The following is a 27,056-nucleotide window of genomic DNA, read 5'->3' on the forward strand; positions in this document are numbered from 1 at the left end:
GAATTTTTTCAATTTACCTAATCCATCCAGCCGCACTATGGCCCTGGGGTCGACTCAGCCTCTAACAGAAATGAGTACCAGGAATATTCTTTGAATGTTCTTGGGGGTAAAGGGCGGCCGGCGCGTAAGGCTGACAACCTTGCCGTCATCTATGAGCCGACTGTCTAGATAATGTGGGACCCTCAACATCTCACAACCCTATGGGCCTCCACGGCATGTTACAGGGATACCTTTACTTTTTTACACCCATGGTTATGAAGAGTTCTATTTTCTGGGATATGACGCCGTGTTGTCCGATGCAAGCACATCTGCTTGCCACATGTTTTCACGTTAGTTTCTTGCTTGATTTATTCTTCCACCCAGAAGATGGATGCAACATGCTTCTCCGAAACGTCTGTTGACTTTCAGGGGATTACAGGGCGTTATATCCCAGAAGATAGAACTTGTCAAGAACTGTCCAGCGTTTTATGCAATCTGAAGGATCATTACCGTATTCACAGAAGGCTTCCTGCTACCTTCGCAACCCGTTTCTTTAAGATTCATTTTAACATTTTCCTTGTGGTGTCTTCAGGTTTTCGTACTACTAAATTCATCAATTTTATTTGTTTACCTTGATATTCCCCTCTTTAATCATAACAATTAGTCTAACAGCTGGGTTCTGGGTATCATCCAGCTTTCAGTTAAAAGGGTACCAGGGATATGTCGGACGGAGCGTGAAGCTGATCACTTATGTCCGCCGAATATAGAGGTTGCAAATGCGAGGAATGTTCGTTCCATTCTCCGTGCCGCGACTGATTATACCTCAACTTCGCCATACGTCTTCGTGGCGTGGTGCGTGATTTAGCAGAACAGCCTCGATATGCAACCCAACACACATCATTTCCGTGAGTGTGGCAAAAGGGAAGTCATCTGATTCAAAGTCCAAAGATCAAAGTTCGATCAAACTTCAGATCAGCACGTACCCTCCCTTTCTGACCTCAGTTCCTTATTTAGAAAGGTAATATGGTTAGTGGCATTATGTTTATGTTCCAGTTTAGTTCCATGTACAATAGACTTTATGCTCAATGAGGCATGTCCCCCCCCCCATTCCGAGCATTTACTCGCAGTCCGTTCCGAGAATTATAGCTCAAACCGACGAATTGACGTGTAGCTTCCCTGGCACGTGTTCATTTGTGCGTGAAATTTGAGATTCCCATCAACAGTGGCGTCTAGCCTGTCCCGAAACGTCGGTAAAATTATGTCACAGTACGCAGCGTCACATCCAAGAAGATTTTTAATCTGTTCGTACAAAGTTTCCGAAAATTAAAAAAAAAAATCAACTCAACAAACGAATCCTCGTCTGACTTACACATTTGTGAGCGTGCGTCCCACTTTGAGTAGGCAACCTTATGGAAGAAAAGTTCCCTGTGTGTTAACGAGATCTCCGATGTGGTGATTTTGGTACTCATCGTATGCGGAAAATAGGCTGTAGTGACTTCTGTTGAAGACGTAACGTTCTGCGTCGAAGATGTTTTACATGCAGTTTACAGAGGTCGACCTTAAGGAGTTGTATTTATATTTTGGATGTGTCAGCAGTGTTCTGCGATACTGACACGCCGCATCGCGAAGTCGAGGTTGCGTGCCCACCGTAGTACACACGCGCTGAGATCTCACGGAAGAGGACAATTAGGACGGCCGAGTGACGAGGGGAGATCCTCGGTGCACCGAGGGTTCGAGAGGCTTGTTAACCACGTCGGTTGGTACAGGCCGTGGATATGCACAGCCAGCACAAACCCGTTGAAATTTCAACGGGAAATTATTACAGTTATAACGTTTGTATTGCGTTTGTGTTGAGCAGAATGGACTTTGTGAGGGGTTTGGTAGTATTATGCTTTCTCTTCGGAAAAGTACGAGGTTCAAGCCTCGGTCCGAGACCGGCTATCCTCTCTGGGGTTGAAGAAGTAAGCCAAGCAAGTAGCAAGGCAGTGCCATTCCTCCCGTGTTCTCCCGGTCCGCACTGTGTAATATCCCACCGCTGTGGGAACCGCGAATCGAACCTTTGTAGCCTCGGCAAGGGGGGGGGCTGTTGTACGCGCAGTCACTGGGACAAGATTCGTGTGGCATGCAATTTCCATGGAAAGAGTAAAAAAACAGTTTTTGTTGGTGCATCACATTGGAAAAGGACTCAGAATAGCTAGGGGTCGTAGTTCGAGTCCCGTTTGGTCAATAATTTTTCCCTTTTCCACGTCATCCAAATCGGCTCTGAGGTCCACACAGCCTCGTATCCAGTAGGTACCGGGGGCTCTTTGTCCGGAGCGCGAAGCTGGCCACTCTCCTCTAACTAGTGCCGAGGGCAAGAAAATGTGGGTCTGTACAACCACTCCACCATACGCCTTCATGGCGTAGTGCTTAATTAGGGAGATGGAGGAGTGCCTGACAGGATGTCTAAATTTACCTTATAATACTCTGTTAACTCGATGGAACTGTCTCAGGATACGGTCCATTGCCGAAACTCTGTAAATAAAGCTTCGTATGCATATGCCTGATTCCTCCTGCCCTGTTTATCAATGAATAAACTTCGCTATATCATTAACAAAGCGTAGAACTTAGAGCAAAGAAAGCCATTAAGATCTGAAACTATAATTAACAACTGTGTTTGCAGTTACAACACAAGGTTTTTTCCTCCAGTGATTAGTATTTACCAGCATTGATACAATGTGTAAATATATGACGCATGTTTGTGTATGTGAACATCTTAAACTCTCTCTTGAGGTCGATAGAGTATGCACATACAGTCGCAGTATTTCATGTTGACCTCTAGCATGCGCGAGATTTGAAAAAAAAAANCTGGCGGGTCGCTATTTTTAGCCAGCTACAGACAGAGCGCTCTCGTTATCTCGACACTTGAGAGCTACCTAAGGCGGGGTGGGTTGGCATGTGCGGCGCGGTTCACAACCGAGCGGCAACCTGTGTTGCGGCCGGCGGTGGCATTTTCTAAAATCAGCTTTAAGCACCAATAAATTCAAATTAAAGGTAATTTCACGAAGTTAACTTTACATTCATACTTTAAATGTATCATGTATTACGAGTATGCTGGTTTATTATTTTGTTCCGTTTGTCAGTAATCTTTACCTTCTGTTCTGAGTTTAAAACGGTAACCGTCCAAAATCGGACACATGTTTATATGAACTTTTTTGATCACAAAGACCTAGGAAATCACCTCCTGCAGTTATGCCCTAAAGTCTTGAAACACGCTGTATATAAGCTCTGGAGCGGAAGCGATGTGGCAAGTCTCAAGTGAACGGAACTAAACGTGAGCGCCCGACTCTGATAGAGAGGACACCCGAAGCCTCTTAAAGCAGTTCATGGACCTATCCTTTCCACGTCTTCCTGAAGCTGTTACCCTTCCCCACCATCCTCCAGCTGGATCATTCACAGAGCCGCGAATGTGAGTCCCTCGCGAGCTACGAACACTTTGATCTGACATGCACCACAGGGAGCCGAAGAGAAATTGAGCACTGGGGAAGTGTTCCCTACCAGCAATACTACTTAGTTCCGTGGTATCGGTGTGTTCTACACATGCCCGGTTTCGAACCCAGTCAGGTCATGTCATATTTGTGGTGGACAAAGTGGCACTGGGGCATGTCTTCTCCGAGTGCTTCGGTTTCCCCTGCCAATCCTCATTCCACCGACTGCTCCACACTCATCAGCATCTATCGTCCGGGGCTGGTACAATAGGCCAGTAGTGGCCGACGTACCAAGTGGACTCAGTCTCACCCCACCTCAAGAAACTGAACAAAATTTCTTACACACCGCCATCGCGCAAAACGCGCATTACAGAGTTCAACTTAAAATAAACAAGCTGTGCGTGTTTTCTTTTTTGTCCCAGGTATCGCTTTTTTTTTACTCCAAAATACGATCCGTAAACTAAATAAGTGGAGCAAAGTGTTCCTAGAGAAGCTATCAGTAGCTTAGTTAGGCAAGCAAATCACCGCCCATTATGGCGTCCGATAAACCGTTATTCTGTTCACAAGAGCCAGCCATTTTCTTTTAAATTCCCTTAGTGTGGGGGGCGTGGAGTCCAGTTGGGTCCACTTGGCATCGCGGCCACTAATTGGCCTATTGTACCTGCCCCGGGTGATTATGATGATGGAGAATTTGGTGGAATGAAGATTGGCAGGGGAAACCGAAGTACTCGGAGAAAACCTACCCCAGAGCCACTTTTTCGACCACAAATCCCACTTGACCAGACCTGGGTTTGAACCCGGGCCGCCGCGGTTGAAAGCCAGCGACTAACCGCTTGAGCTATTTATTATTATTTATTATTGTCCTCCGGTGTACGCGTTCATAATATAAGTGGTCTTCTTCTTTCAGATTTTCGTACAAAATGTAGGATCCTTTGCTTCATAAAATTCATGATTTGTTCGTAACTGTGAAAGGGAATTTTGCTGAGTCGGGGAGTGGTTATGTCACAGGAAGTGGCATGGACAGATCATAGTGATCGCACGTTGCAGACAGGAGATGCAAGTCACGGAAATATTATGTTCGAATGGCCGCTTCCCGAACTTGCTCAGCCGCATGGCAGCTGTTAATTTCTTAAGGAATCGTATCTTGGAGTTGCGAGAAGAAAACGGGAACCGAGAACAGAGATGAAAACACGCACTGCTTGTCTATTTTAATTTTTATTGGGTACATCCTGTTGTATTTATTACATAAAATTTTCTATTAGGATCCGTCGTAAGACAACAACAAAACGGTCTAGGTCAGTATCACCTTAGCTACATGTTTCGGCTTTTAAAGCCGTCATCAGGCAAACACATGATTACTATATTCATACACTATTTAACTGCATTTCAATATGATGGTACAGTGGAGCTGGATACGTGACAGTTGTTACACTATAATAATACAAGGTATAAAAATGTAATAAAATTGTTATAAAACGAAAGTTATACAATAAAATATGGTTAAAAGCTATTCATGTAATGTTTCATACTATGAAGTCAGTTGTTGCGATCTTGATATATTCCAGCGGACATATAGCGGCATATTCTTGACTTGTACACGTAACTGCTTGGAGACCCGTGGTATTAGTGAAGTATTATTTGTTATTTACTGTTTAGCCGGTGCCTCGTTTTACAGTGTATTTTGTCCGCTGTGGTGGGGATACAGATTCATGTGCTCTGTACAGATTGTGCCACCGCAGGGATGCATTCTGTTCTCAAGAGCTCCTTCCCTCCTTGTCATCATGTCAGTGAATGGACATCACGGATGTTTGTTCTCCGTTCGAACGATATCAGAGCCCTCTGATCCCAGACATGGCATTACCACACGTGACCCTAGATACTGGGCAATTACAAAAGGGTTTGCGTATGTAGTATTTAAACACGTAAACAAATTATTGCACGATAATTGTTTCTTGTCATACTGACTGATGAATTTTTTGCGTTCGTTGCAGAAATATAATTTTGAGGGGGGTGGGGGCTCACGTCGTCTTCAGAATCACATTGATACAGTGTGTAACATTCAAAACGCATACCGAAATGAAATCAGAAGCTGTTTCTCAGGACAATTGAGGAGCAGCTTGAATGGAACGTAGCGGCTCCGGTCTACAAAACCGAGATTAACGGCCGTGGGGATCTGTTGCGATGACCACGCGACACACTCTATCCGCTAAAGTTGGTACTAACAAGCGGCGGTCGCTCGGTCGGTATAGTTCGCTTGCGGACTACAGGCCACGGAGTTTGTTTTTTTAGTATAGCTCTGTTAACATGTCAGGCAAGTGGCGCCTCCATCGGCGCTCCCTCTAATTTGTTGCACAAACTGACGCGGAGCGGCCATTACATTGGTTGCTTATTTATAGAGGGATTGTTTGTAACCGAGCGTAGCCTTTTAGGTTTAAAATTCATCGTAAGTGAGGGTTCATTTTTCCAGGCAAAATAAACTCCGTGGTTTTAGTCCGCAAGCGAACTATACCAACCGAGGGACCGCCGCTTGTCGACGAAGCCAGTGCATTTTTCCAGGCAGCCGCCATCAAAAGCTTTACTGCGGCTTCCGGTGTCGGACCCGTTGCTTTGCATGGAACACAGATTGAACTTCATGAAACTTAAAGGAAATTCTTCTCATAAGACTGAGAATTGATTTATGACATTGCATATGGATCTCATTAAGATTTGTGTAACTTTTGTTCGGGGTACTTTTCGGTATTGTGTTCGGCTTTAAGTGACGGGATTTGCTGGTTCGGCTGGTTTTTCCCACCCCTCCACCCAACCCTTTGGCGCCAGCCCCAGAACTAGAGATCTGTCTGACGCCAGGGACTTTCCCCGCGATACAACCGTGATAAAATTTCAGGGGAGCGCGTGGCTGTAGGAGCGGAAGTGTAGGGACAGATGCACTGTGCTGCTTCTTGGTGTGTGTAGCCATGCAGGGCCCTGCCACAGCGCGGGCTTTCCACACCAAGTCAGGTGCGACTTGTTGGTGGACAGAGTGCTTCGGTTTCCCCTGCCAGTTCTCATTCCACCACCTGCTCCACATTCATTAATCATCTTTTCGTTGACGCTATGCAGCCTTGACTGGCTACGGGCTCGACGAACAAGCGGTCGGAGTTCGACTCCCAGGGTCAAGAATTTTCTCTTCTCCGCGTCGTCCAGACTGGCTCTTAGGTCCACTCAACCTCCTGTCTAATGGGTACCGGGGGTAAAGCGGCAGGGGCGTGAAGCTGACCACTCACCTCCAGCTAGTGCCTAGGCCAAGAAAATGTGAATCTATACATCCACTCCCCCATACGCCTTGATGACCTAGTGCTTAATTAGTTAAGCACAAGAACAACTTTACCCCTTTTTACCAATAATAAAACAGTTACGCCGTAAAATCCTGTAGAGTATGCTGCTTGGACCCTGAAGATGGAGGCAGTGCATTCATCTGAAACGTCAGTAAAATTAAACCAGACTACATGGCGTCACATTCCTGAAGACAGTGCTGTGCACAGTCGTCGCTGTGAATACACCAAATCCCAGGTCTTGTTCTCAGGATCTGTTTCACGTGTGCGTTAGTAAGTTTTGTGTAGGATTTGAGGTTCTCACAGCTGTGACCGTGAAGAGTTTCTGGCTTCTGGGATGTAACACCGTCTGGTCTGCTGAATGTCAACCGACGTTTTGGCCGAACACGTGTCTTCCGCCTTCAGGGTCGAAGAATAAGCGAAGCTGGAAATGGCATCTGATTGCGGTGCCAGGAAACGTTGGCTCGAGTTCGGCTTGCGATATGAAGGCAGTGGGACGAACACTCCTGCATTCCCACAGCTGATCGGAAGGTACATCCTGTCTCATCCCCTTCACCGTGTACCGACCCTCCGACACAGAACTTACACTCCCAGCCAAAAACACAGTGCTTCTGTTCGTTGCCTGTTACTGTACAGAATACCTGAAGGAGACCTGAGCTGGAGGAAGGCAGATAAAGGAGGACTGCCGGAAAGCTAGCCATAAAGCATAGTTATAATAATAGTAGTGATTAGTGGAACACGTTGATTATTCATCGAGAAAATGTTTCAGTTCCTATCTTAAGGATATATAGGAGATACAATCTTAGACAAAAGTAGCTTAAATTCCATTAACGAATACATGCTATTTGCATGTCTTGATTAAAGTCAAAACGGACATGATACATTTTAATGTGAGGGTATTTTTATTGTATCACCTTTTTGGGGTACATTTGTCATTTATGCCAGTCATAATAAAACGTTTTGAGAGTTGAACTTGACTTAATAAAATGTTGAATTTAAATTAATTTATTTTTATACAAAGCATAAATCACGTTTTAATATAAATAAAATGGTCGTTATTTAATATATTGATGAAAACTATGAATTTAATTTTGTTCATTTCGATTATGGAAACACTGGTTTGAGAAAAATTAAACTTGACAACACTGTAGTTTTACATAAGTTGGCTGCCTTGCGCAGTTCAGTGGTCCCACATGAGCGGACCAACGTCACAACTGAAGCTTTAGTTGACGCGTTGCACAGTTGTAGGTTTATCATAGCTATATTTCTCTTGGTTACATTGTGCTGTTCACGCATCACGATGCCAAAAGCAACTTATCGTTGGAAAGGCAGAATAGTGACTAAAAATACACATGAGAAAAGACTCTCAACAGAAAACTCGCTATAGTTCCTGTTAACGCTCCTTTCTGTTTCCAACTTCGAGTAAAAGTCAAAGTTTCAGTACATTATTACGAATTTCTTCTGAACCGTGTAGTGAATGTAAACGTAATTTTGCAACGTTATTTCTAAAGGCTGAAATTATAAGTGTAAACATTTTGAAACTCATGGTACCATTTTTTTACGTGTTTTCCATCTGCTATAATGTACGAGGTGACGAACTTCCATAAGATCACGTGCAAATTTAGTGACAATTAAAAGTGCAATAACTTTTTAACGGGTTACTGAATGGGGTCCAAAGATTTTAAGGGATTTCAGAGTAAAAGAACGAACGACATACAATTTTTATCCATTTAGTATCATTTTTAAACATCTCAAATATATCCTTAATTACGGTTTCGACAGATAACCCTTCCACTGATCCAATGTTACACACTGGAGACCTTTAGGAACACTTTGAAGTCGCTATGCATGCTTTGGACTTCAAACGTTTTGGAAAAACAGCTTGATAGGATAAATATAGTAATCACGCACTCATGGAGTTGAGCCCTTCTTGAGAAGCCGCCAATTGTACGGCTACTCAAGAACTTCTCAGCATTTTACGGTACCCGAAGGTTCATTATCGTGTTCACAGGAGCCGTCCACCGGTCCATATCCTGAGTCAGATCAATCAAATCTATACCATCGCATCCCAAATCTCCAAGATCCGTTTTAATATTGTCCACCCACCTACGTCTTCGTCTTCCCACGCCAATCTCATCCTCTTTGACTCGACCATTCTAATTATACTTCGAGAAGAGCACAAGTTATGAAGCTCGTCATTATATAGTTTACTACAACCTCCCATAACTTCATCTCTCCTCAACACACTGTTTTAAACACCCTCAGTCTATGTTCCTCCCTTACTGTCACAGACCAAGTTTCACACCCATATAAACATCTGTGTAAACCTTTTTCCTACAAAGGTCGACTTGAGATATCGACTGACGACGGGTGATACTGACTGAAACGCTGTCACTTTTGCTATAGTCCTCTGGCCCCATCATAAATAACTGAGATTATTTAAAATTAGTATTTTGGGCCTTGCCCGTCGTCCCGAGTGTTACACTACCTAAGTATATGTTTCTGTCTCGTCACCAAAATGAAGATAGGTAACAGATGCTTTGAAAATGTGGCACAGTTCAGATATTTGGGAACGACGATAACAAATCAAAACCTGATTCAGGAGGAAATTAAGAGGAGATTGAACTCGGGTAATGCTTGCTAACATTAAGTCCAGAACCTTTATCTTCTTGTCTGCTGTCCAAAAACATAAAAATTGGAATATACAAAATTATAATTTTGCCTGTGGTTCTGTATGGGTGTGAAACTTTGTGTCTGACGTTAAGGGAGGAACATGCGTAAGGCTGACAACCTTACCGCCATCTTTGAGCCGATTGTCTAGATACTGTGGGACCCTCAACGTCTTACGACCCTATGGGTCTTCACGACCTGTTACAGGGATAGCTTTGCTTTTTTCTTTTTTTTTTACATAAAACTGAGGGGGTTTGAGAACAGGGTGCTGAGGATAATATTTGGACCGAAGAGAGATGAAGTGACGGGAGGTTGGAGAAAACTACATAATGAAGAGCTTCATAAGTTGTACTCTTCTCCAAGTATAATTAGAATCATCAAGTCAAGGAGGATGAGGTGGGAAGGGCATGTAGCCCAAATGGGGAGAAGAGGAATACATATATATGACATTGGTGGTCAAGCCAGAAGAAAATAGACCACTGGAAAGACGAAGACGTAGGTGGGTGGACAATATTAAAATTGATCTTAGAGACATAGGATGGGACGGTATGGATTGGATTGATCTGGCTGAGGATGAGGACCAGTGGAGGGCTCTTGTGAACACGGTAATGAACCTTTGGGTTTCATAAAATGCTGGGAAGTTTTTGAGTAGCTGCACAATTGACAACTTCTCAAGAAGGGCTTAGTTCCGTGAGTGAGTGAGGCCTATTTGACATAATATTGTGTCTACGTTTGGTTATGATATCGTGTAATCTGGTGGGTGGTTACCACTGCTAAGGAGGGACATTTTGCCTGTATCTTCAGGGCTGGATGGAGGCTGTGCATTGGTACAACCACCTGCCAAAATACAGGATTGGAGATGGATGGAACTGGCCCTCGTTGGTGGATCCAGTGGTCGACTGTGGTATTAGCGGTGTTAGATCTCTGAGTTATGCTACCAGAGTTATTTCAATAGTAAAATTAATATTAGGGAAACAGGTTTTGAGGATGGGAGGTGGATGGAACTGGCCCAGGATCGTGACCAATGGCGGACTTGGTATTAGCGGCGTTAAACCTTCAGGTTATGCTAACAGAGAAATGCGTAATTTGTAAGATAACAGTAACCCCTCGCTAATCCGGAGTAATGGGGAGAGGCCGTCCGGATTAAGCGATTATTTCGATTAGCGAAGCAAAAAGTAGCCTTAAAGACAAAAAAAAATTGAGTACAGATAAATGGAAAATGTGATGATGTAAGTAGTGCTGATGAAATATCAGTGTAGAGACTTTACTTAAAACCCACGTTGTTCATCAATCGAGGACTCAGAAGTTGCACTTGTTTTTGAACCTAATAATGGTCAAGTTTTGTCTGAACAGACAAGTGACTCATCTGCCTTCATAAATGAGGTGTGTGTTTTGAAGTTATGTAGTCAGCTGTGAACAGCATTTTCCGTTTTTAGATCCGGATTAGCGAGGGTTTACTGCACGGCTTAGTGAAATAGGTTTAGGAAGTGCGGAGGATGTAGCTGGCTCGAGATCGTGTCTGTGGGCTTTTCTATTAGCTATGATGAACCTTCAGGTTTTGTTACCACAGTGTTAATCTTTCTAAGCTCCATATTTGTCTCGGTCCGTAATACTTTTCCACGCTGGTTTCTGTTTAAATAAACCTTAGCGTAGTCGATATAGCGACTGGCTACGGGCTGGACAGCACGTTGGAGTTCGAGTCCCGGTGGGGTCAAGAATTTTAACTTCATGTCGTCCAGACCAGTTGTGGGGTCCACCCAACCTCCTATCCTATGGGTACCGGGGGCTCTTTCCCCGCAGGTAAAGCGGCCAGGACCGGAAGCTTACCACTCACCTCCAACTAGTACCGAGGTCAAGCAAATGTGGGTCTATACACCCTTTCCCCCACATGTCTTCATGGCGTAGTGCTTAATTAGTTAAGCACAGGGACAACTTTTACTGTTGATGCAGCAGAAAACTTTTGACCGATAGCAGAAGACGTTTCCTGAGCAGGTCGAGAACACCAGAAATTTCAGTTCGTAAGGGTCACTTGTAGGCCGCGCCATAGCTCGAGCGGTTAGTCGCTGGCTTCCCACCGCGGCGGCCCGGGTTCGATCCCGGGTCTGGTCAAGTGGGATTCGTGGTGGACAAAGTGGCGCTGGGGCAGGTTTTCTCCGAGTACTTCGGTTTCCCCTGCCAATCTTCATTCCACCAATTGCTCCACAATCACCCTCACCTATCATCTGGGGCTGGTACAATAGGCCAGAAGTGGCCGCAGTACAAGGGACTTAGTCCCACCCCACTAACAGTAAAAAAAAAGGGGGGGTTACTTGTAATCGAGCTTTCTCGTTCGCATATTGGAAAGGGATAAAATAGGTTTAAATTTATCCATTCCGGATAGCTGCAGTGGAACTGCGTGAAGCAGACTGTAAGCGATCTCCTATTGGCAGACATCACGGCTTGCGGATATTGATTCGGGACAGGGTGTTTGGAAAGAAATTTCCTTCTGCGAACCATACAGCTTTGTATAATGGAGAATGCCGTCCTATTCTTTTTTGAAGAACGAATTTTTTGCGCACTCGTTTGTGTTAATTTTCAATCATGATCATTTTATATGAGGTCACTTTACCCAAAATCGCTGCGAGCGATAAGAAGCTGCATTCCGTTTTAATTTCGAAACGTCTCACATGTTTACATAGACACATTACATCGCTACGGAGAAATGTTGAAATCAAAACAAGTATGATACCAGAAAGAATGAAACAAAAACAATGGACGCAAGGACATGGCCATATTCTTCACGGATCACAGCCTTCTGCTGTTCTAAAAAAAAATATAATTTGGGTTTGTTGAAAGTAACAGTTTTGTTTTGGACTGCCAGTACTACAAATTGGCGAAATCTTATCGAAGGCGGTGATTCCTATGTTATGGGATATAACGCCATTGAAAGTCAACAGACATTTCGGAGGAACGTTTCGCCTCCGTCGTCAGGGTCGAAAAATAGGCTAAGCAAGAAGGGAGCATCGGTTGACTTAAAAGGATTAGACAGCGTTATATCCCATAAGATAGAATTCTTCATAGCTAACGGTATAAGAACCTGAAATCCTACTTAAAAATCCTTATCCCTTTTGGAGAAACTGATGTTTTGTGACCAAGCCCCGGCCGGGCCCCCGTTGTTTGCATCCCGTTACGTGTGTGGTGTTTTGGCCTATGCAGTACTGAGTTTTATTACTTCTGTAGACGATTAAGTGGAACGCGGTAGCGTAATTGGCAGAGGCACTATGCTACAAGTTCGATTCCCAATGAAGTAATTGGATTTTTCAATTTACCTAATCCTTCCAGCCGCACTATGGCCCTGGGGTCGACTCAGTCTCTAACAGAAATGAGTACCAGGAATTTTTCTTAAGGTGGGGGGTGCGGAGGTAAAGGGGGGCCGGCGCGTAAGGCTGACAACCTTGCCGCCATCTGTGAGCCGATTGTCTAAAGAAAATGTGGGAGCCTCGACGTCTCACAACCCAATGGGGCCTTTACGGACTGTTGCAGGGCTAGCTTTGGCTCTTTTTACTGTAACCGGATTAACGAATGTTTATTATACTTGTATTAGTTATTCCTATATATATACAGTGTGGTGTACAGAATGGCATTGAGAGTGGATTCTACCAGAGCACTTAGTTTTCTCCGCCATTATTTCATCACTGCTGCAGACACTTTGTGTAAAACATGTCTGAGGGTACGTTATACCTCCATTAGGCAATCTTGTGGGGGGATGAAGTCCTGTCAGTTTCACGCTCTCAGGTTCTATCTTCAAAGCCTCCCATGCAGAACTCATCTGAGAACTGCTGAGAACTCTCAACTAACTGGATCAGGGTCAGAGTTACTTTACGACTGGCGGTTTACTTCCAGTCAGTTCGTCTTGGCGACAAGCCCCTTGAGACTCACGACCAGTAATTTTTTTTTCCAACTGAACACTTGAGGTTATAGTCCTTGTGTAACATCCTCTTTGACGAGAGGATGAGTCTGTCGTTTACAATTGCTGCTGACCCTCGCCAGCGCAGTCATTCTCAGGTCCGAGTCTTGCGGGACTCATTACCATGTTTTACTGTCTCAGATTCGAGACTCCCCCAACATGGTGGGCCAGCTTCCCGTATTTATAACCCCCAGGAACAAGGCGGCCCAGTTATACCCCCAAGCACTGGGTTTGCTCTCACCAACTAGTCTTCCTTATAACCTCTTTGCACGGACCTAGTAGAAAACATCGTTTCCAGCAGTAACTGCATTGTTGTGTATTTCCGTTGCCTAGAAACAGTTTGCATAACTTCGTTTTCTCTTCGCCTATTGCATAGCAACGGCTGTAAACGCTACAGTATGTTGAAAATAGGACCTTGTAAATTTCTAACGATGACGTAACGATTTGCGGCACTCTCTGGTGATGACGCGCCCACAGAGATGTTATGGACACAGAATACTCGCATGGCATGCCGGCTCTAAGATGTGTGACGGTACCGGGAAATTAACATTAATTGGGCACTTACGTGCATGGCATCTGTCAGCTGCGAGAAGATGCCCGGACTCTGTAGCTGTGATCCCATTCCATGCTCTGGCGCCACGATAGAGTGGATCCTCTCCAGGAGGCCGCGGATCGAGGAGGACCCGTGTGACACCACCGTGCTTACGAAATCTTCCAACGTCGGGCGTTCCACCAGCCAGTTTGCGTCCTCCGTCTCGTTACTGTACCCTCGCTGGATGTACCTGCCACACGCCCAACATGTCTGTAGTCCATCCATCTTCATTCCAAGATGGCGCCTAAATACTATACGTTGAGCATCTAGCCAACTCGAGTACCACTCATAACAGCTGCACGTGAATTTTAAGATTTTAATACAAGTTTGAACGTCAGACACTGGAAAGTAAGATACAGAGTTCAACAAACGTATCATGTCTGTAGGGGCTGGGATAGCATAGGGGTCGGAGTTCGAGTCCCGGTAGGGACAAGAATATTCTCTTTTCCGCGTTGTCCAGACCGGCTCTGGGGTCCACCCAACCTCATATCCAATGAGTACCGGGGCTCTTTACCCGGGTGTAAAGCGGCCGGGGCGTGAAGCCAACCACTCTCAGCTAGTGCCGAGGTTAAGAAAGTGTGGATCTATACATTCACTCCCCCATAACCCTTGATGGCGTGGTGCTTAATTAGTTAAGCGCAAGGACAACTTTACCCACTTAATAAACCGTGAGGTGAATGCTCTGAAAATACGTAGTTTCGGGTTACCATGGCAACGAATTATAGAGCGTTAACACGCTACGTGAACATAACTTGTGCAGTAGGTCACGAACGAGCGAGAAGGCTTGTTTCACAATATCGTGTCTATTCCGTGAGCGTGGTGCTATATCGATGCGAATATATGAAGTGTACTGTACAAAGGGGATGATTTATGATTGTGCGTGTTATTCGCGTTAAATAGAAAGTGAAGCTAATAGTAGGGATTGTGGGGCTTCCCCGTTCAAACCGAACCGAATGTTACAATAGTTATCTGTTGACTCACCTGTTGAGCACCATATCCGCGGAACTGACCCGACCCATCAAGTCCGCGAGTGTGTCCAAGTTCCGTCCCAGCCGGACCACGCTGGGCAATGCTCTCAGGTCCTGCAGGAGGCTTTCGATCATGGCAGAGCTTATGGCATGCTGCTTCTCCAGGCGCTCCAGCTGGAACGAAACCTGCCCGATCCGTTCCAACACGTCACGCTCCTTGCCCCGCAGCAAGGAGAGCACGTCACCGTCCACCTGGTCGAGTGCTGAAACAGTGGCCATTGTCCAGTGCGCAGGTGCAGCTGTATGCGTCATCACAAGAGAGTTACTAGATTGTATTTCCAACATAGGATTGGAACCACTGTCTAAAAACATAAACAATTAGAATATACACAACTACAATTTTGTCCGTGGTTCTGTACGGGTGTGAAACTTGGTCTCTGACATTAAGGGAGACACATAGACTGAGGGTGTTTGAGAACAGGGTGCTGAGGAGAATATTTGGACCGAAGAGACATGATGTGACGGGAGGCTGGAGAAAACTGCATAATGAGAAGTTTCATAACTTGTACTCTTCTCCAAGTATAATTAGAATGATCAAGTCAAGGAGGATGTGATGGCCAGGGCATGTAGTACGAATGGGGACGAAGAGGAACGTATATAGGATATTGGTGGGAAAGCCAGAAGGAAAGAGACCACTAGAAAGACCAAGACATATGTGGGTGGATAATATTAAAATGGACCTTAGCTAGGATGTGGTCGTATGGTCTGGATTGATCTGGCTCAGGATAGGAACTAGTGGAGGGCTCTTGTGAACACGATAATGAAGCTTCGGGTTCCATAAAATGCTGGGAAGTTGTTGAGTAGCCGAACAACCGGCAACTCCATGAAGTTAGTTAGATGGGAACCAAATCTCGTTGAAGACGTACGATCTTTCTTTTGTAAGGTAGCTTAGTCGGTATAGGGATGGGCTGCGAGCTGAATAGCCGGGGTTCGATTGCCAGCAGTGGCAAGATTTTTCTCTTCGCAGTGTCAGACCGGTTCTGGGACCCGGCCAGCCTCCTATTCAGTGGGTACCGCGGGCTATTTCCCCCCCCCCCGAGGTTAAAGTGGCCGGGGCGTGAAGATGACCACTGAGCTCCATCTAGTGCCGAGGTCGATAGTGGTGGAGCTATACCTCCACACCCTCATATGTCCTAATGACAGGGCTTAATGGACAACTTTACCTTTACCTTGAAGTTGGGTACTCAAGGTATGACAGCCTCGGATGCTTTAGGTAAAACAGTGTACTGTAATTGTAAACTCATACTACTTTGGTGACGTCAGCAGACAGTGACGTCGACCTTTACGTCAACATTAGAACGTCACTGGATTCGATTTTCAACATTCTGCTTGTATTCATACGCCGGTGGGTAGTTCACACAGTCTCTTGTTCCACGGTGTGACGTAGCCTGGTTCGTAAAGTTGCCCCTGTGCAAAACTAATTCTTGCCCTCTGCACTAGTTCGAGGTGAGTGGTCAGCTTCACGCCCTGGGAAAGAGGCTGGGTGGGCCTCACAGCCGGTCTGAACGCCGCGGAGGAGGCAGAGGTGTCGCCCCGTTCCGTTCCGTTCCGTTCCGTTCTGTGAGCAATACTGACAGTGCCGTTGAACTAACCAGGAATACGAAGGGCACTTTCAGTATCGACATGACAGTATGTGCAGTAGCACAAAGCTGCTGTGAGTATACTCGTGTGGCCCCGGATGACAGAAGCGAGAATGGCGCAAACGTACTGTGGTGCCAGGAAAACCACGAACACGTTAGTGGCATGGCCGAGATTCGAACCGAACAATTCAAAAAATAAAAGCTAGTATAGTAAAGTGCTGCGTTTACACCGAGCTGTTCGGTGAATAGGTAAAATGAAACCAGAGGGCTCCAGTGGCAATCTTACCCAGCTGATCCCACATGTACAGGATTTGATTAACAATCTCCGGCACCTCCTTGAGAACGGCTGTTAGCATAGCCTCCTCGAAACCTTCCGCAGTAGTATGCCCAAGGATCACAGCAGCGATGACACACCATCGCAGAAAGCAGCTGGCACCACCACACGAATTCATGTTACTAACAAATGCGCCTCTCACACGTATGAGGCCAGTCATGCCAACACCGGAAACAACTCCCTAGAGGCCTAGGTCAGTTCGTTTGTGGCGGATTGGTACCGTGTCGAGAAATTACGGACCCCACCCTACGCGCACCCAAATCGAATTCACTGGAAGACGGTATAACTGATTTGGAATTGAATTTCCGTTGTCAGTACGAATGGTGTGCAAAAAATGCAGGAGTACTATAACACACACTTGCAGCGAATGTTTTCGTATTTCGTCACACACAAGAACAGTTCAGACGTCGATGTTTATCGTTGCTACCACGTGATTACCGGTGATGTGGCACAAGCAAGCTCGAGACAAGCGTTGCTGACGGGTTATTATTAAACAAGAAGACTTGCGCTCTCACACACGGACGATCTTGTACAACTGAGCTCATTCTTTAGCTGCAACTACTGACGTCCTTGAGCTCTGGTCTCACTCTGTTAAGAATTTTCACTTCATTTGTATATAGTACAGCAAACAGGCGTTGCTTAATTGTTTCCTTCATTTCCCACGCAGTGTCTATCATTCATTGTTTGGAGGAGGAATTTAATAAAGCGCCTCCACGTGACAGACCGCCTCTGTGGTCTGGTAGTCAGAGCTCCTGGCTACAGATTCAGAGGTCCGGATTCGATTCCCGGCGCTAGCAGATTTTCTGAGAAGTAGTTGACCTGGAACGGGGTCCACTCAGCCCCGCGAGGATAATTGAGGAGCTGTTGCAAGGAAATAGCGGCTCCGGTGTATAAAACCTAAATTAACGGCCGTGGAGATTCGTTTCGTTAACCACGCAACACCCCCTATGAGCTAAAGTTGGCACTAACTTCGCCGACAAGCGGCGGTCGCTCGGTCGGTATAGTTCGCTTGCGGACTAAAAGCACGGAGTTTGTTTCTTGTTTTGTTTGCTTCCACGTAACATGACGATCGAGAGACAGCTTTACTAATAGCCAGTGCGTGCGGGAAGGATCTCGTTGTCGAACCGTCAAGATGACCACTAACTCGGGGTTAATTATGAGTACTGTTTTACCTCCACGATCCCTATACGATTTCAGGGCTTGGTGCTTGCCCATAGGGGTTGTTGTATAATATATCTTTAAGGGTTCGTCATACATTCAGCATGCATCCTTACAGAAGAAAAGCCCCGTAGATTCAACCAGATTTGCTTAATGATGATTTTTGGTTCCCACTGTTTGTTGAAAACGAAGTGGAGGGACTTTCCAACAATGACGTAATGATTGACATCACGGACCAATGATGACGTACCTTCAGAAATTTTTTAGACAGTGACAGGTTGAGCTGTACTAATCCGTGCCGAAAGTGAAAGTTGCGTTACTGGAGCGTGTGAAATTTCATCTTGATACTTGGAAATAAATTATTCCGTTCCTAGAAATATTTATTCGTGTATTTATAAGGGAAGGAAAGCGGCCTCCGTAGTCTAGGGGTAACGTTCCCACCTCATGACTCAAGGTACGCGGGTTCAAACCCGGCGGAGGGAACAAGTCCTCCGGGAGGGACTTTAAGCCGTGGGTCCCGTGTCGTAGATTTACGGCACGTAAAAGATCCTCATGTCTCTAGGAGACCTCTGAGCAAAATTAGGCAAAAATGTTTCCCGCCCAAGTAGTTTCCAATGCCTCCTGTAGATGGGGAAGTTATCGGGTACCAATGCCAGTAGAGGGCCGACCTCGCTGGCAGAAAGGGGAGATAGCGGGCACCAGTATCGGTAAGGTATGGCGACAGTAGAAATTAAAGGGAGACGTACAATAGACTATTAGTCGCGGTGCATGGGGAAACCCACCTCCTCTATACTGAATAACTGAACTGAATATAAGGGAAGGTGGAGCCGGAATAGCTCAGTCGGTATAGCGACTGGCTATGGGCAGGACGACCGAGGGGTCGGAGTTCCAGTAGGATCAAGAATTTTCTCTTTTCCAATCGTCAATACCGGTTCTGGGGTCCACCCAACCTCTCATAGAATGGGTACGGGGGGCTCTTTCCTGGGGGTAAAGCGGCCGGGGCGTGAAGCTCACCACTCACCTAAAACTAGTGCCGAGGTCAAGAAAATGTAGATCTATACATCCACTCCCCCATACGTCTTTATGGCGTAGTGCTTAACTAGTTAAGCACAGGGACAACTTTAGTTACTCTTTACCTTTCATAGGCAAGATGAAATAGTGCCTGTGAGAAAGTAATCACCACGCCATGAAGACGTATGGGGAGTGGAGGTATAGCTCCGCACATGCTTAATCTTTGGCACTAGCTGGAGGTCATTGATCATCTTGAGACTGTTGCCACTTTATCCTCGAGGAAAGCGCTGCATGTAGCCATCGAATGGGATGCTGGTTGGACCCCAGGGTCGGCCGGGACGCTGTGGGCAGGAGAATCTGATTTGCTTTTCATTATGACGTCAAATGGTAAAGGTGAATTTGTCCGCGTGCTTAATTAGTTAAGCATTATGCCACGGAGAGGAGCCGGGACAGCGCAGTCGGTATATCGATTGGCTACGGGATGGACGACCGAGGGGTCGGAGTTCGAGTCTTGGTAAGCTCAAGAATTTTCTCTTCTCTGGGGCCCACCCATCCTCCTTTCAAATGGGTACAGCGGGAGTAAAGCGGCCGAGGCGTGAAGCTCACCACTCACCTCCAACTAATGCCGAGGTCAAGAAAATGTGGATCTAAACATCCACTTCCCCATACGCCTTCATTGCTTAGTGCTTAATTAGTTAAGCACAGGGACAAATTTGCCTTTTATTTGTGCCATGAAGATGTATGAGGGAACGAAGTTATAGCTCCACCTTTCTTCACCTCGGCACTAGTTGAAGGTGAGTGGTCGGCTTCGCGCCCCTGCCGCTTTACTGTCCTGAGAAAGAGGTTCTAGTACCCACTGGATAGGAGGCAGGATGGGCTCCAAGGTCAGTTTGGATGCTGATGAGAACAGAATTATTGCCCTGCTGGGAATCGAACCCGGGCCGTGCATTACTTATCCCGTTGCTATACAGACTCAGCGTCAGGTAGTAGCATGATTAATGAACAGTGAGCTGTGAAGTCTGGTCCAATTTGATGTGCAGTCAGTCAGTGCATATGCCCAGAGAAACTGAGACATTGGGAAACCTTGTGTGCCTGGTCTCCATGCGGAGATTTGAAGCGGAAGTCCAGAATATGAAGCAGGATTGCTACCCACTGGACAGGGACACCAAGGAAAGTCCATTTAATTCCTCGCTGTAGGATGATGCAAGGAAATGTAAGGAACAAAGATGATTTAGGTCGTTTGTAGTGCAGTTGCCATGCTCCTCTTCTGCGTACTCTAGTGACAAGTGCAAGTAATTTAAATTTGCCATTGAACATTACTTTAATATACAGGGTGTTAGAAAGTCACTGGGGGGGAATTGTAGAGGGTCATGTTTTCTGAACTATTATGTGTATAGGGAAGGTAACAAAGTATGGGAATGAAATTTTGCTGCAAATTTGCACATGTGTTTCTGTAATAGAACTGCAGTTATTTAATCAGTAACTGATTTTGGCCCATACGTGTCTTCCCATTTCTGGAGCTAACGCTGGAGTATCTGCAACTATCCTCCATGTAAAGTAAAGTAAAAAGTAAAGGCATCCCTGTAACAGGCCATGGAGGCTCATAGGGTTGTCAGATGTTGAGGTTCCCACATTTTCTAGACAGTCAGCTCATGGATGGTGGTAAGGTTGTCAGCCTTATGCGCCGGCTGCCCTTTACCCTCAAGAACATTCAAAGAATATTCCTGGTACTCATTTCTTTTAGCAGCTGAGTCGACCCCAGGGCCATAGTGGTATTTGTTGTTCAAATGACAAAGTTGGTACAGTTTACCTAGTGCAATACATTTTATGTGCCATACCAACCCTTATACTGAGACTGCCCTTTGATCCTTTGTGTATCCTTGGTTAGCTCACCTGCTCACGTGGTTTCATGAAGTGAAAAATTCCGAAGGTGATGACATCTTCAAGTGGCTATGGCCTTACAGTTACATAGGATGTGCACTTTACTATATTAAACATTTCAGTGCATTGTCGCTATACTGAGGCCACAGAAATAAGTCCCCTGGATGGTGGGGCAGTTACACTCGAGGCTTCCCTTTTCATGTTACTCTTGGCTTTGCTTCCACCTTTGTCATCTACTCCAAAGTACCAGTTACTGGTGAAGGTTTTCATGTGAGTATCACTGCCAGCATTTGTGTGAAGAACTTGGCTACATAACTGGTGCAGAAGATAGAGACGTGCACCGGAGGGAGGAGCATAACAGCTCAATGCCCATGTGGTGGGGGTCAGTCTCTGGGACTTCATGCTGTAGGCCCAGTACAGGTTGTGTGTCAAGTTGATTGTTAATGCTGGATCTGTAAGCCGTTTTCTATCCATTGAAGGTGTGTACATACATGGTTATGCAATAAACCCTCATTATAACAGAACAGTAAGAGGGGCAGGGTGTCTGCTGTAACCATGTGAAGGGGTGTTCACAGAAGTACGCCATGTGATGCATAATCAGTTCATGCAGTAAACACAGAAACATGAAGGTTTTTATATTGGAGTTGTTTTTTATTTTAATTAGTTCACTAACTACAAAACCTTAGCACTTCAGCATCTCTAAAAAACTCATGAGTGTACACAGCCAAATTTTGTCTGTTATATCTGGCTCCATTACAACAAAGGTTTACTATATTGTTGTACCTTCGATCCTGAAGTTGGAGGCAGGATGTGCCTTTGTAATATTGCCAACTTTGCATACAACCACACAGCATAACAACTGAAGAGTATAATTACCATCAGTAATTGCCATACCTTGTGTTGCAGGTTGCATTCTATGAAATTTTGAGTGGCATGTGGGTGCGCAATGGCCTACAGATCAAGGGGCAGGCCATGACGTATATCCAGTGCAATTTCTGCAACTCGATGGTAGATGCTGACTTGTACCTCTTGCAGATTTGTGCTACGCAGCTCCCGTCCGAGATGTTCCTCACCACAGTTGTGGATAAGTAAGTGATATGAGGTGCTCATGGTATTCAGTGTTAAAATTATGGTTTTCAGCGATGTGATGCCATTTAGTCTGGTAGGTAGGTACCCTGTGTTGCGGAGGAACTTTCCATCTTTTATACAGTAAAAGAGGATGGAGTGAGCAGCCTTCTTTGAAACACTGGAATCAGTCAGCCAGACTATGCGACAGCAAATCCCAGGAAGCTGTGATCTTAATGGACTTGTAAGTTACACTGCTGCAATTCTTGAGACTTTGCTGTGAGGCCCAATTGCGACTTAGGCACTAGGGACACTGTGCCTAGGGCTATGAAGGAAAATGGGCCTACAGAACAAACAAGTAAAAAATTTTGGCTTTCACGGCTGTGATTATGAAGAAAGCAGTCTTGTGGGATGTGCCACCATGCAGATATTGTGTTAACCGACATTTCTGAGGAACTGCTGTCGGTTAACACAATATCTGCATGACGGCACATCCCAGAAGACTGCTTTCTTCAAATAAAAAATTGCCGCTTTTCAACAGATTTTACAGCAATGCCACAGATAAGAAAAAACTGTTATAATCAAGTCAGATTCTCAAACTCAGATTGTTAATGAGTGTAGACATTTTAAGGCTCTTTGAACAAACTAAGACAGTTTTTCTGCAAAGCCATATATCTGTCTGTCCTGTTGTTTTGCGCTTGTAGCTGTTTAACACTGCAAGCCATACAGTATAGTGCCTACGGATATCTTGATATGGCCCTGTGTCACTGATTCAGTTTTTGTTTTTGTGTCAAATATAATGATTTCCAAAGAGAACTTGACCTTGAAGAATACTATAAAAACTGCAGGCGAAAGAATAAAGATAAAAGAGTGCAGCTATAAAGTATTCAAATATGGGGCTGTTTCCTACATTTCCTGGTACTTCCAGCAAACCAGAATTATTTGTGAACCAAAACTCTTGCTTTTGTGGTAACATGTGCTACTACAATCTCTTTCTCCACTCCAAGTAATTTTGCATGACCATCAGTTTAGGGGTCAGGCTAGCTCAGTCAGTATAGGGACTAGGCTACGCACAGGATGAACAAGGAGTCAGGGCTTGACATCCCTCTCTTAGTCATGGCATCCATACTGTTTCTGACTGGAGTGTAAGACTAACCTTCACTTGCATGTATGCCAGGGTTACAATGCATGGATCTGTACCTCCATTCCCCATACATCTTGCCATGATGCTAAAGTAGGCACTTTTGCCTGAGCCCTTTACAGTAAACAGTGCACCTGTCTCGGCTGTGATGATTCATTGCCGTTCATACTGCATGCAGGTTCCACATAACAGAGTGGATGAATCTGGCTCACTATGTGATGAAATGTGACACATTTCTGGATGGGGAACATGACACCCCAATGGTGGATAGCTGTCTCACGTTCCTGGCAACCCTCATGAACACACGGACTAATTTGGGTATGATACTGAAAGAGTGAGGCTGATAATCTAGCTTGTGTGATTCAGAACTTCTGAAGCACTGCAGAAATTGGAGCAAAGTAAGTTGTTAGCTGTCATTTGTAATCTGTTTCAAGCAAATTTGTCCTGCTTTCTGTTTTTACAGGATATTTGATTAATGTATGATGAATGCTCGTATCTGGTTGAGCTTTGAAGTTTTCATGGCTGTGAATATGAATATTACTTCCTTCTGGGTTATGACACCGTGTAGTTTGGTTTGTAGGTATCGACATTTTAGAGGAATCTGCTGTCTCTCTTTTCTACTGCGAGGATTTAAGCGCTCTCTTATGCCAAAACCTTGGTGACTTCCTCCATACTACCTGGGGTCACAACTCATATATTCTGTAATTATGAAGGTCTTTAACTGAGGCTCAGAAGAGGAAGAGGGCTGGTGATAGGGTGGTGAGATAAAAGGGAAGAAAGGAGAATAAAGTAAATGAGAGAAGGTGATAATTGTATGGAGGTGGTAAAGTAAGAGGAAATGAGGGAGTGAATGTAACAGCCGTGTTACAGAATATAGCAGGTGTCCTCAAACTTTGTGAGTCTTTTACCCCCTAGAATAAGACATAAATTTACATCTCACACACACACACACACCTGCATATATGTCAGTCAGCAGAAAGTGCAGATCTGCACATTACATTAGGTCTTTTATCAGGCTGTACGGTGACAGCAGGAATATAATACTGTGGTGTATAGACTCAATGCTAGGCAATGACTTGGTATACACATTCCCATGGAAGCCAATGCGCACAATAGGATGTCGATTGCTAGGCAACGGATCAGTAAAAACACCTCCTTAACAATAGAGGCTGTGTTTTCTGCGTTGCTCGTGCAAAGTGGTTATAACGAAATGTTCGGTAGCATGAAGTGAAGTCAAGAGTCGAGTCAAGTCTTCACGGTAAAATAATAAGCGAAACAAGAAACGAGCAGAACCAGGTGGCAGGCTGCTGGCCTCTTGCTCAACTTATTCTTCGGTCCCAAAGATGGGAGCAGTTTGTGTTCTCCAAAACATCGGCCTCCTGCAGACCACAGGGTATGACAGTACAGAATACTGCTGCTCACAGTTACTGCCGTGAGCATGTAAAATTCAGCTTATGTGATTCTGTCTTTTGGTGTTGCACAGGTGTGACTGATGCGTCACTCTCCCAGCTTGAGATAGTAACGTTGCTGTGTATGGCAGACAGGACCCACAGTCAGCTGATGGAGCTCATGCCAGAGCGTTGTGGGGCAGGGCAGAGCAGAGATTTTGAACTTGTATTGTCTAAGGTTTGTAATGCAGCAAGTCGAGTTTCGTTGTATTGCAACTTATGTCAGTCAGGATGGAAATGTGTGGCTTGTGATATAACACATTGAAAGTAAGGTCTGAAGATTTTGCAGTGAATAAGTGTGCTAGAATTTTCTTGGGCTTTCAGCTATGCCATGGTTGAGCTAAAATCCAACTTTTCAGATACCTTACCTTGTCTGCCATTGTCTTAACTGATATCTTACCTTGTCTGCCATTGTCTTAACTGATATGCAGACACATGTATGGGGTTTGTTCAAATGAAACCTTTGGAGCAAAGGATTATAGAGTATTAGAATTGGTTCCCATGGATGTTGAGGCTGGAATTCCATTGACACTCAATCCGATGGATCCTCTCCACAAAGAATGAATCTACAGTCCATTTGCACCTTTTTGAGAGGTCTGAACATCCAGGTGGATTTCACTAGAACAGCTTATAGCTTACATATGAAGTGACTCGAAGTAGCACGTCACAGAGATTTGCACATACCAGCATTGCGTAGGATTCTGAGTGGTGTTATAATGTTGGAGCTGGGTTACTGATGCTACTAAACAGTGTGTCTGCCTGCACATAAATCCCAGTGGCAGAAACTGATACAACAGAAATGTGGCTGGTATTTATATTTATTTATATTAACATATGCTGTTCCTCAAGAACTCGATCATCCAAGAAAGCTACCAGTGAATTACAGAATTTTATTAAAATATTTAGTATGACTTTTTTAAGTATATCGATTATTTGTTTCTTTGTTATGAATTAATGTTCCTATGGGTTACGACTTCTGTGCCACTCTGTATATCACTTAGTTCACTGCTGCTTCTGTATTGGCATACTGGGTTGTGTGACGTCCTGTCACTCTTGGTGTCAACCCTGATGATGGAAGAAGAATAGGTCTCAGTCATGCTTACGTGAGAATATGTTGGTGCACTGTGAATGTGTTACAGGTTGCAGACTTCAAGGCCCCAGTCCTGGAAGTCAGTGGCCAGATGCTGCAAGGAATGTATGCCCCGAAACCAGTGGTGTGGGAGGAGCTCTATGATCCAATACACATTATGCTAAGGGCCGTACATCGACGTGACTTCCAGACGTCTATGGACAGATATACTGAGTAGTAAGTTAAAGTCAAGTAACTTCCCCATGTGCCTAAGCACCAGAGCCTGGAGCAGAAGTGAGAGAGTGTGTGAGCTTTCAGGTTCTCATTATGGTGACATTGACTCTTCACTACCCACTGTGGGAACAAGGGTTCATCGTCGTCAGTTAGGGACATAGACTGTTATGTCATCACTAGAAGTTTAGTGCATTGTGTTATCATTGTACTTTGATATTCATGTGCCAAACATAATGCAACATGTAAGATCTGAGGTGTTCACGGTGGTGACTATGAAGAAAGCAGTCTTGTGGTATGTGGCACCGTGTATATGTGGTGTTAACCAACATTTTGGAGGAATGTTCTCACGGTCTCATCGCTTGCAGATTTCTTATTTTTTTTCCCTTCTACCCTGAAGATGGAGGCGATACGTTCCTCCGAAACGTCGGTTAACACCACATCTACACGGTGCCACATCCCAGAAGACTGTTTTCTTCATAATGCAGCATGTATAGCCATTGCTATGCAGTGAGCACGAGATGATATACGAGGGTCGTTTCTGGGCAACAGTTGGGTGAACACTTTCCTGCAGCAACAGACATGAACACAATAGTAGAAGAGCTCTGTTTTCCATGTGATCTATGTCAAGATATTATAAGCAAGGGACCAGGTTAGAGCAGTCAGTTCTGTACTGAGTCTGTGAAGAGAGGACTTGAGTGCATGACGCTGAGGAATCTCCACTGTTAAAGTCTGTGAGCAGGAAATGTGTGGTGAAGACACTGCAGACTGGAGAAGACTTAGCGTGTTGTGGTTTGTAAAGTGTGGAAATCAGCAATAGAGTCATAGTTATATGTAGTTATGACCTGTATTCTCATCAGTAATCTGTCAAGATGACAGGTCCAAAGTCTCTTCCAAAACAGTCCCTCCACTTAATGCGATCTAGAGCTTTCTCCTTCAAATGAGAATATCCTCTTCTGTCCCCAAGGTTAATCCAGCATCTTCTTACGTCTTCTTCCTTGTCTTCTGGTCACTTCTATCTGCCCCTCTGTCTTTCCTTCAATAATTTCTTTTAAAAGGCAGTTACTGCATAAGATATGACCAATCCAATTAGCTTTCCATTTTCTTATTTTGTGCAGGATATTCCTCTGCTCACTGACTCTAAA

General features: G+C 44.9%; 2 protein-coding genes across 3 annotated transcripts in view; one reads left to right on the top strand and one right to left on the bottom strand.

The window, feature by feature from the left end:
- LOC111875028 overlaps positions 1–17,441 on the bottom strand; it is a 50,022-nt gene extending 32,581 nt beyond the window's left edge. The window contains exons 1-3 of one of the 2 annotated variants that reach the window (XM_023871040.2): positions 16,860–17,441; positions 14,947–15,232; positions 13,939–14,155 (exon numbers count right to left, since the gene is read on the bottom strand). In XM_023871040.2, the coding sequence (XP_023726808.1) occupies positions 13,939–14,155; positions 14,947–15,232; positions 16,860–17,067 (711 nt within the window). In that variant the 5' untranslated portion in view covers positions 17,068–17,441. The remainder of the gene's footprint in view (positions 1–13,938; positions 14,156–14,946; positions 15,233–16,859) is intronic. The other variant, XM_023871041.2, reaches the window with a different exon arrangement.
- Positions 1–27,056, top strand: part of LOC111875026 (E3 ubiquitin-protein ligase Ubr3) — a gene marked incomplete in the record, with an annotated part of 109,374 nt that overhangs the window by 53,998 nt on the left and 28,320 nt on the right. Inside the window, 4 exon segments of the mRNA XM_033755694.1 lie at positions 21,864–22,045; positions 23,342–23,481; positions 24,647–24,789; positions 25,751–25,917. Of these exon segments, the coding sequence (XP_033611585.1) occupies positions 21,864–22,045; positions 23,342–23,481; positions 24,647–24,789; positions 25,751–25,917 (632 nt within the window).

The sequence above is a fragment of the Cryptotermes secundus genome, unplaced genomic scaffold (genome assembly GCF_002891405.2).
Source record: "Cryptotermes secundus unplaced genomic scaffold, Csec_1.0 scaffold1228, whole genome shotgun sequence".
NCBI lineage: Eukaryota > Metazoa > Arthropoda > Insecta > Blattodea > Kalotermitidae > Cryptotermes > Cryptotermes secundus.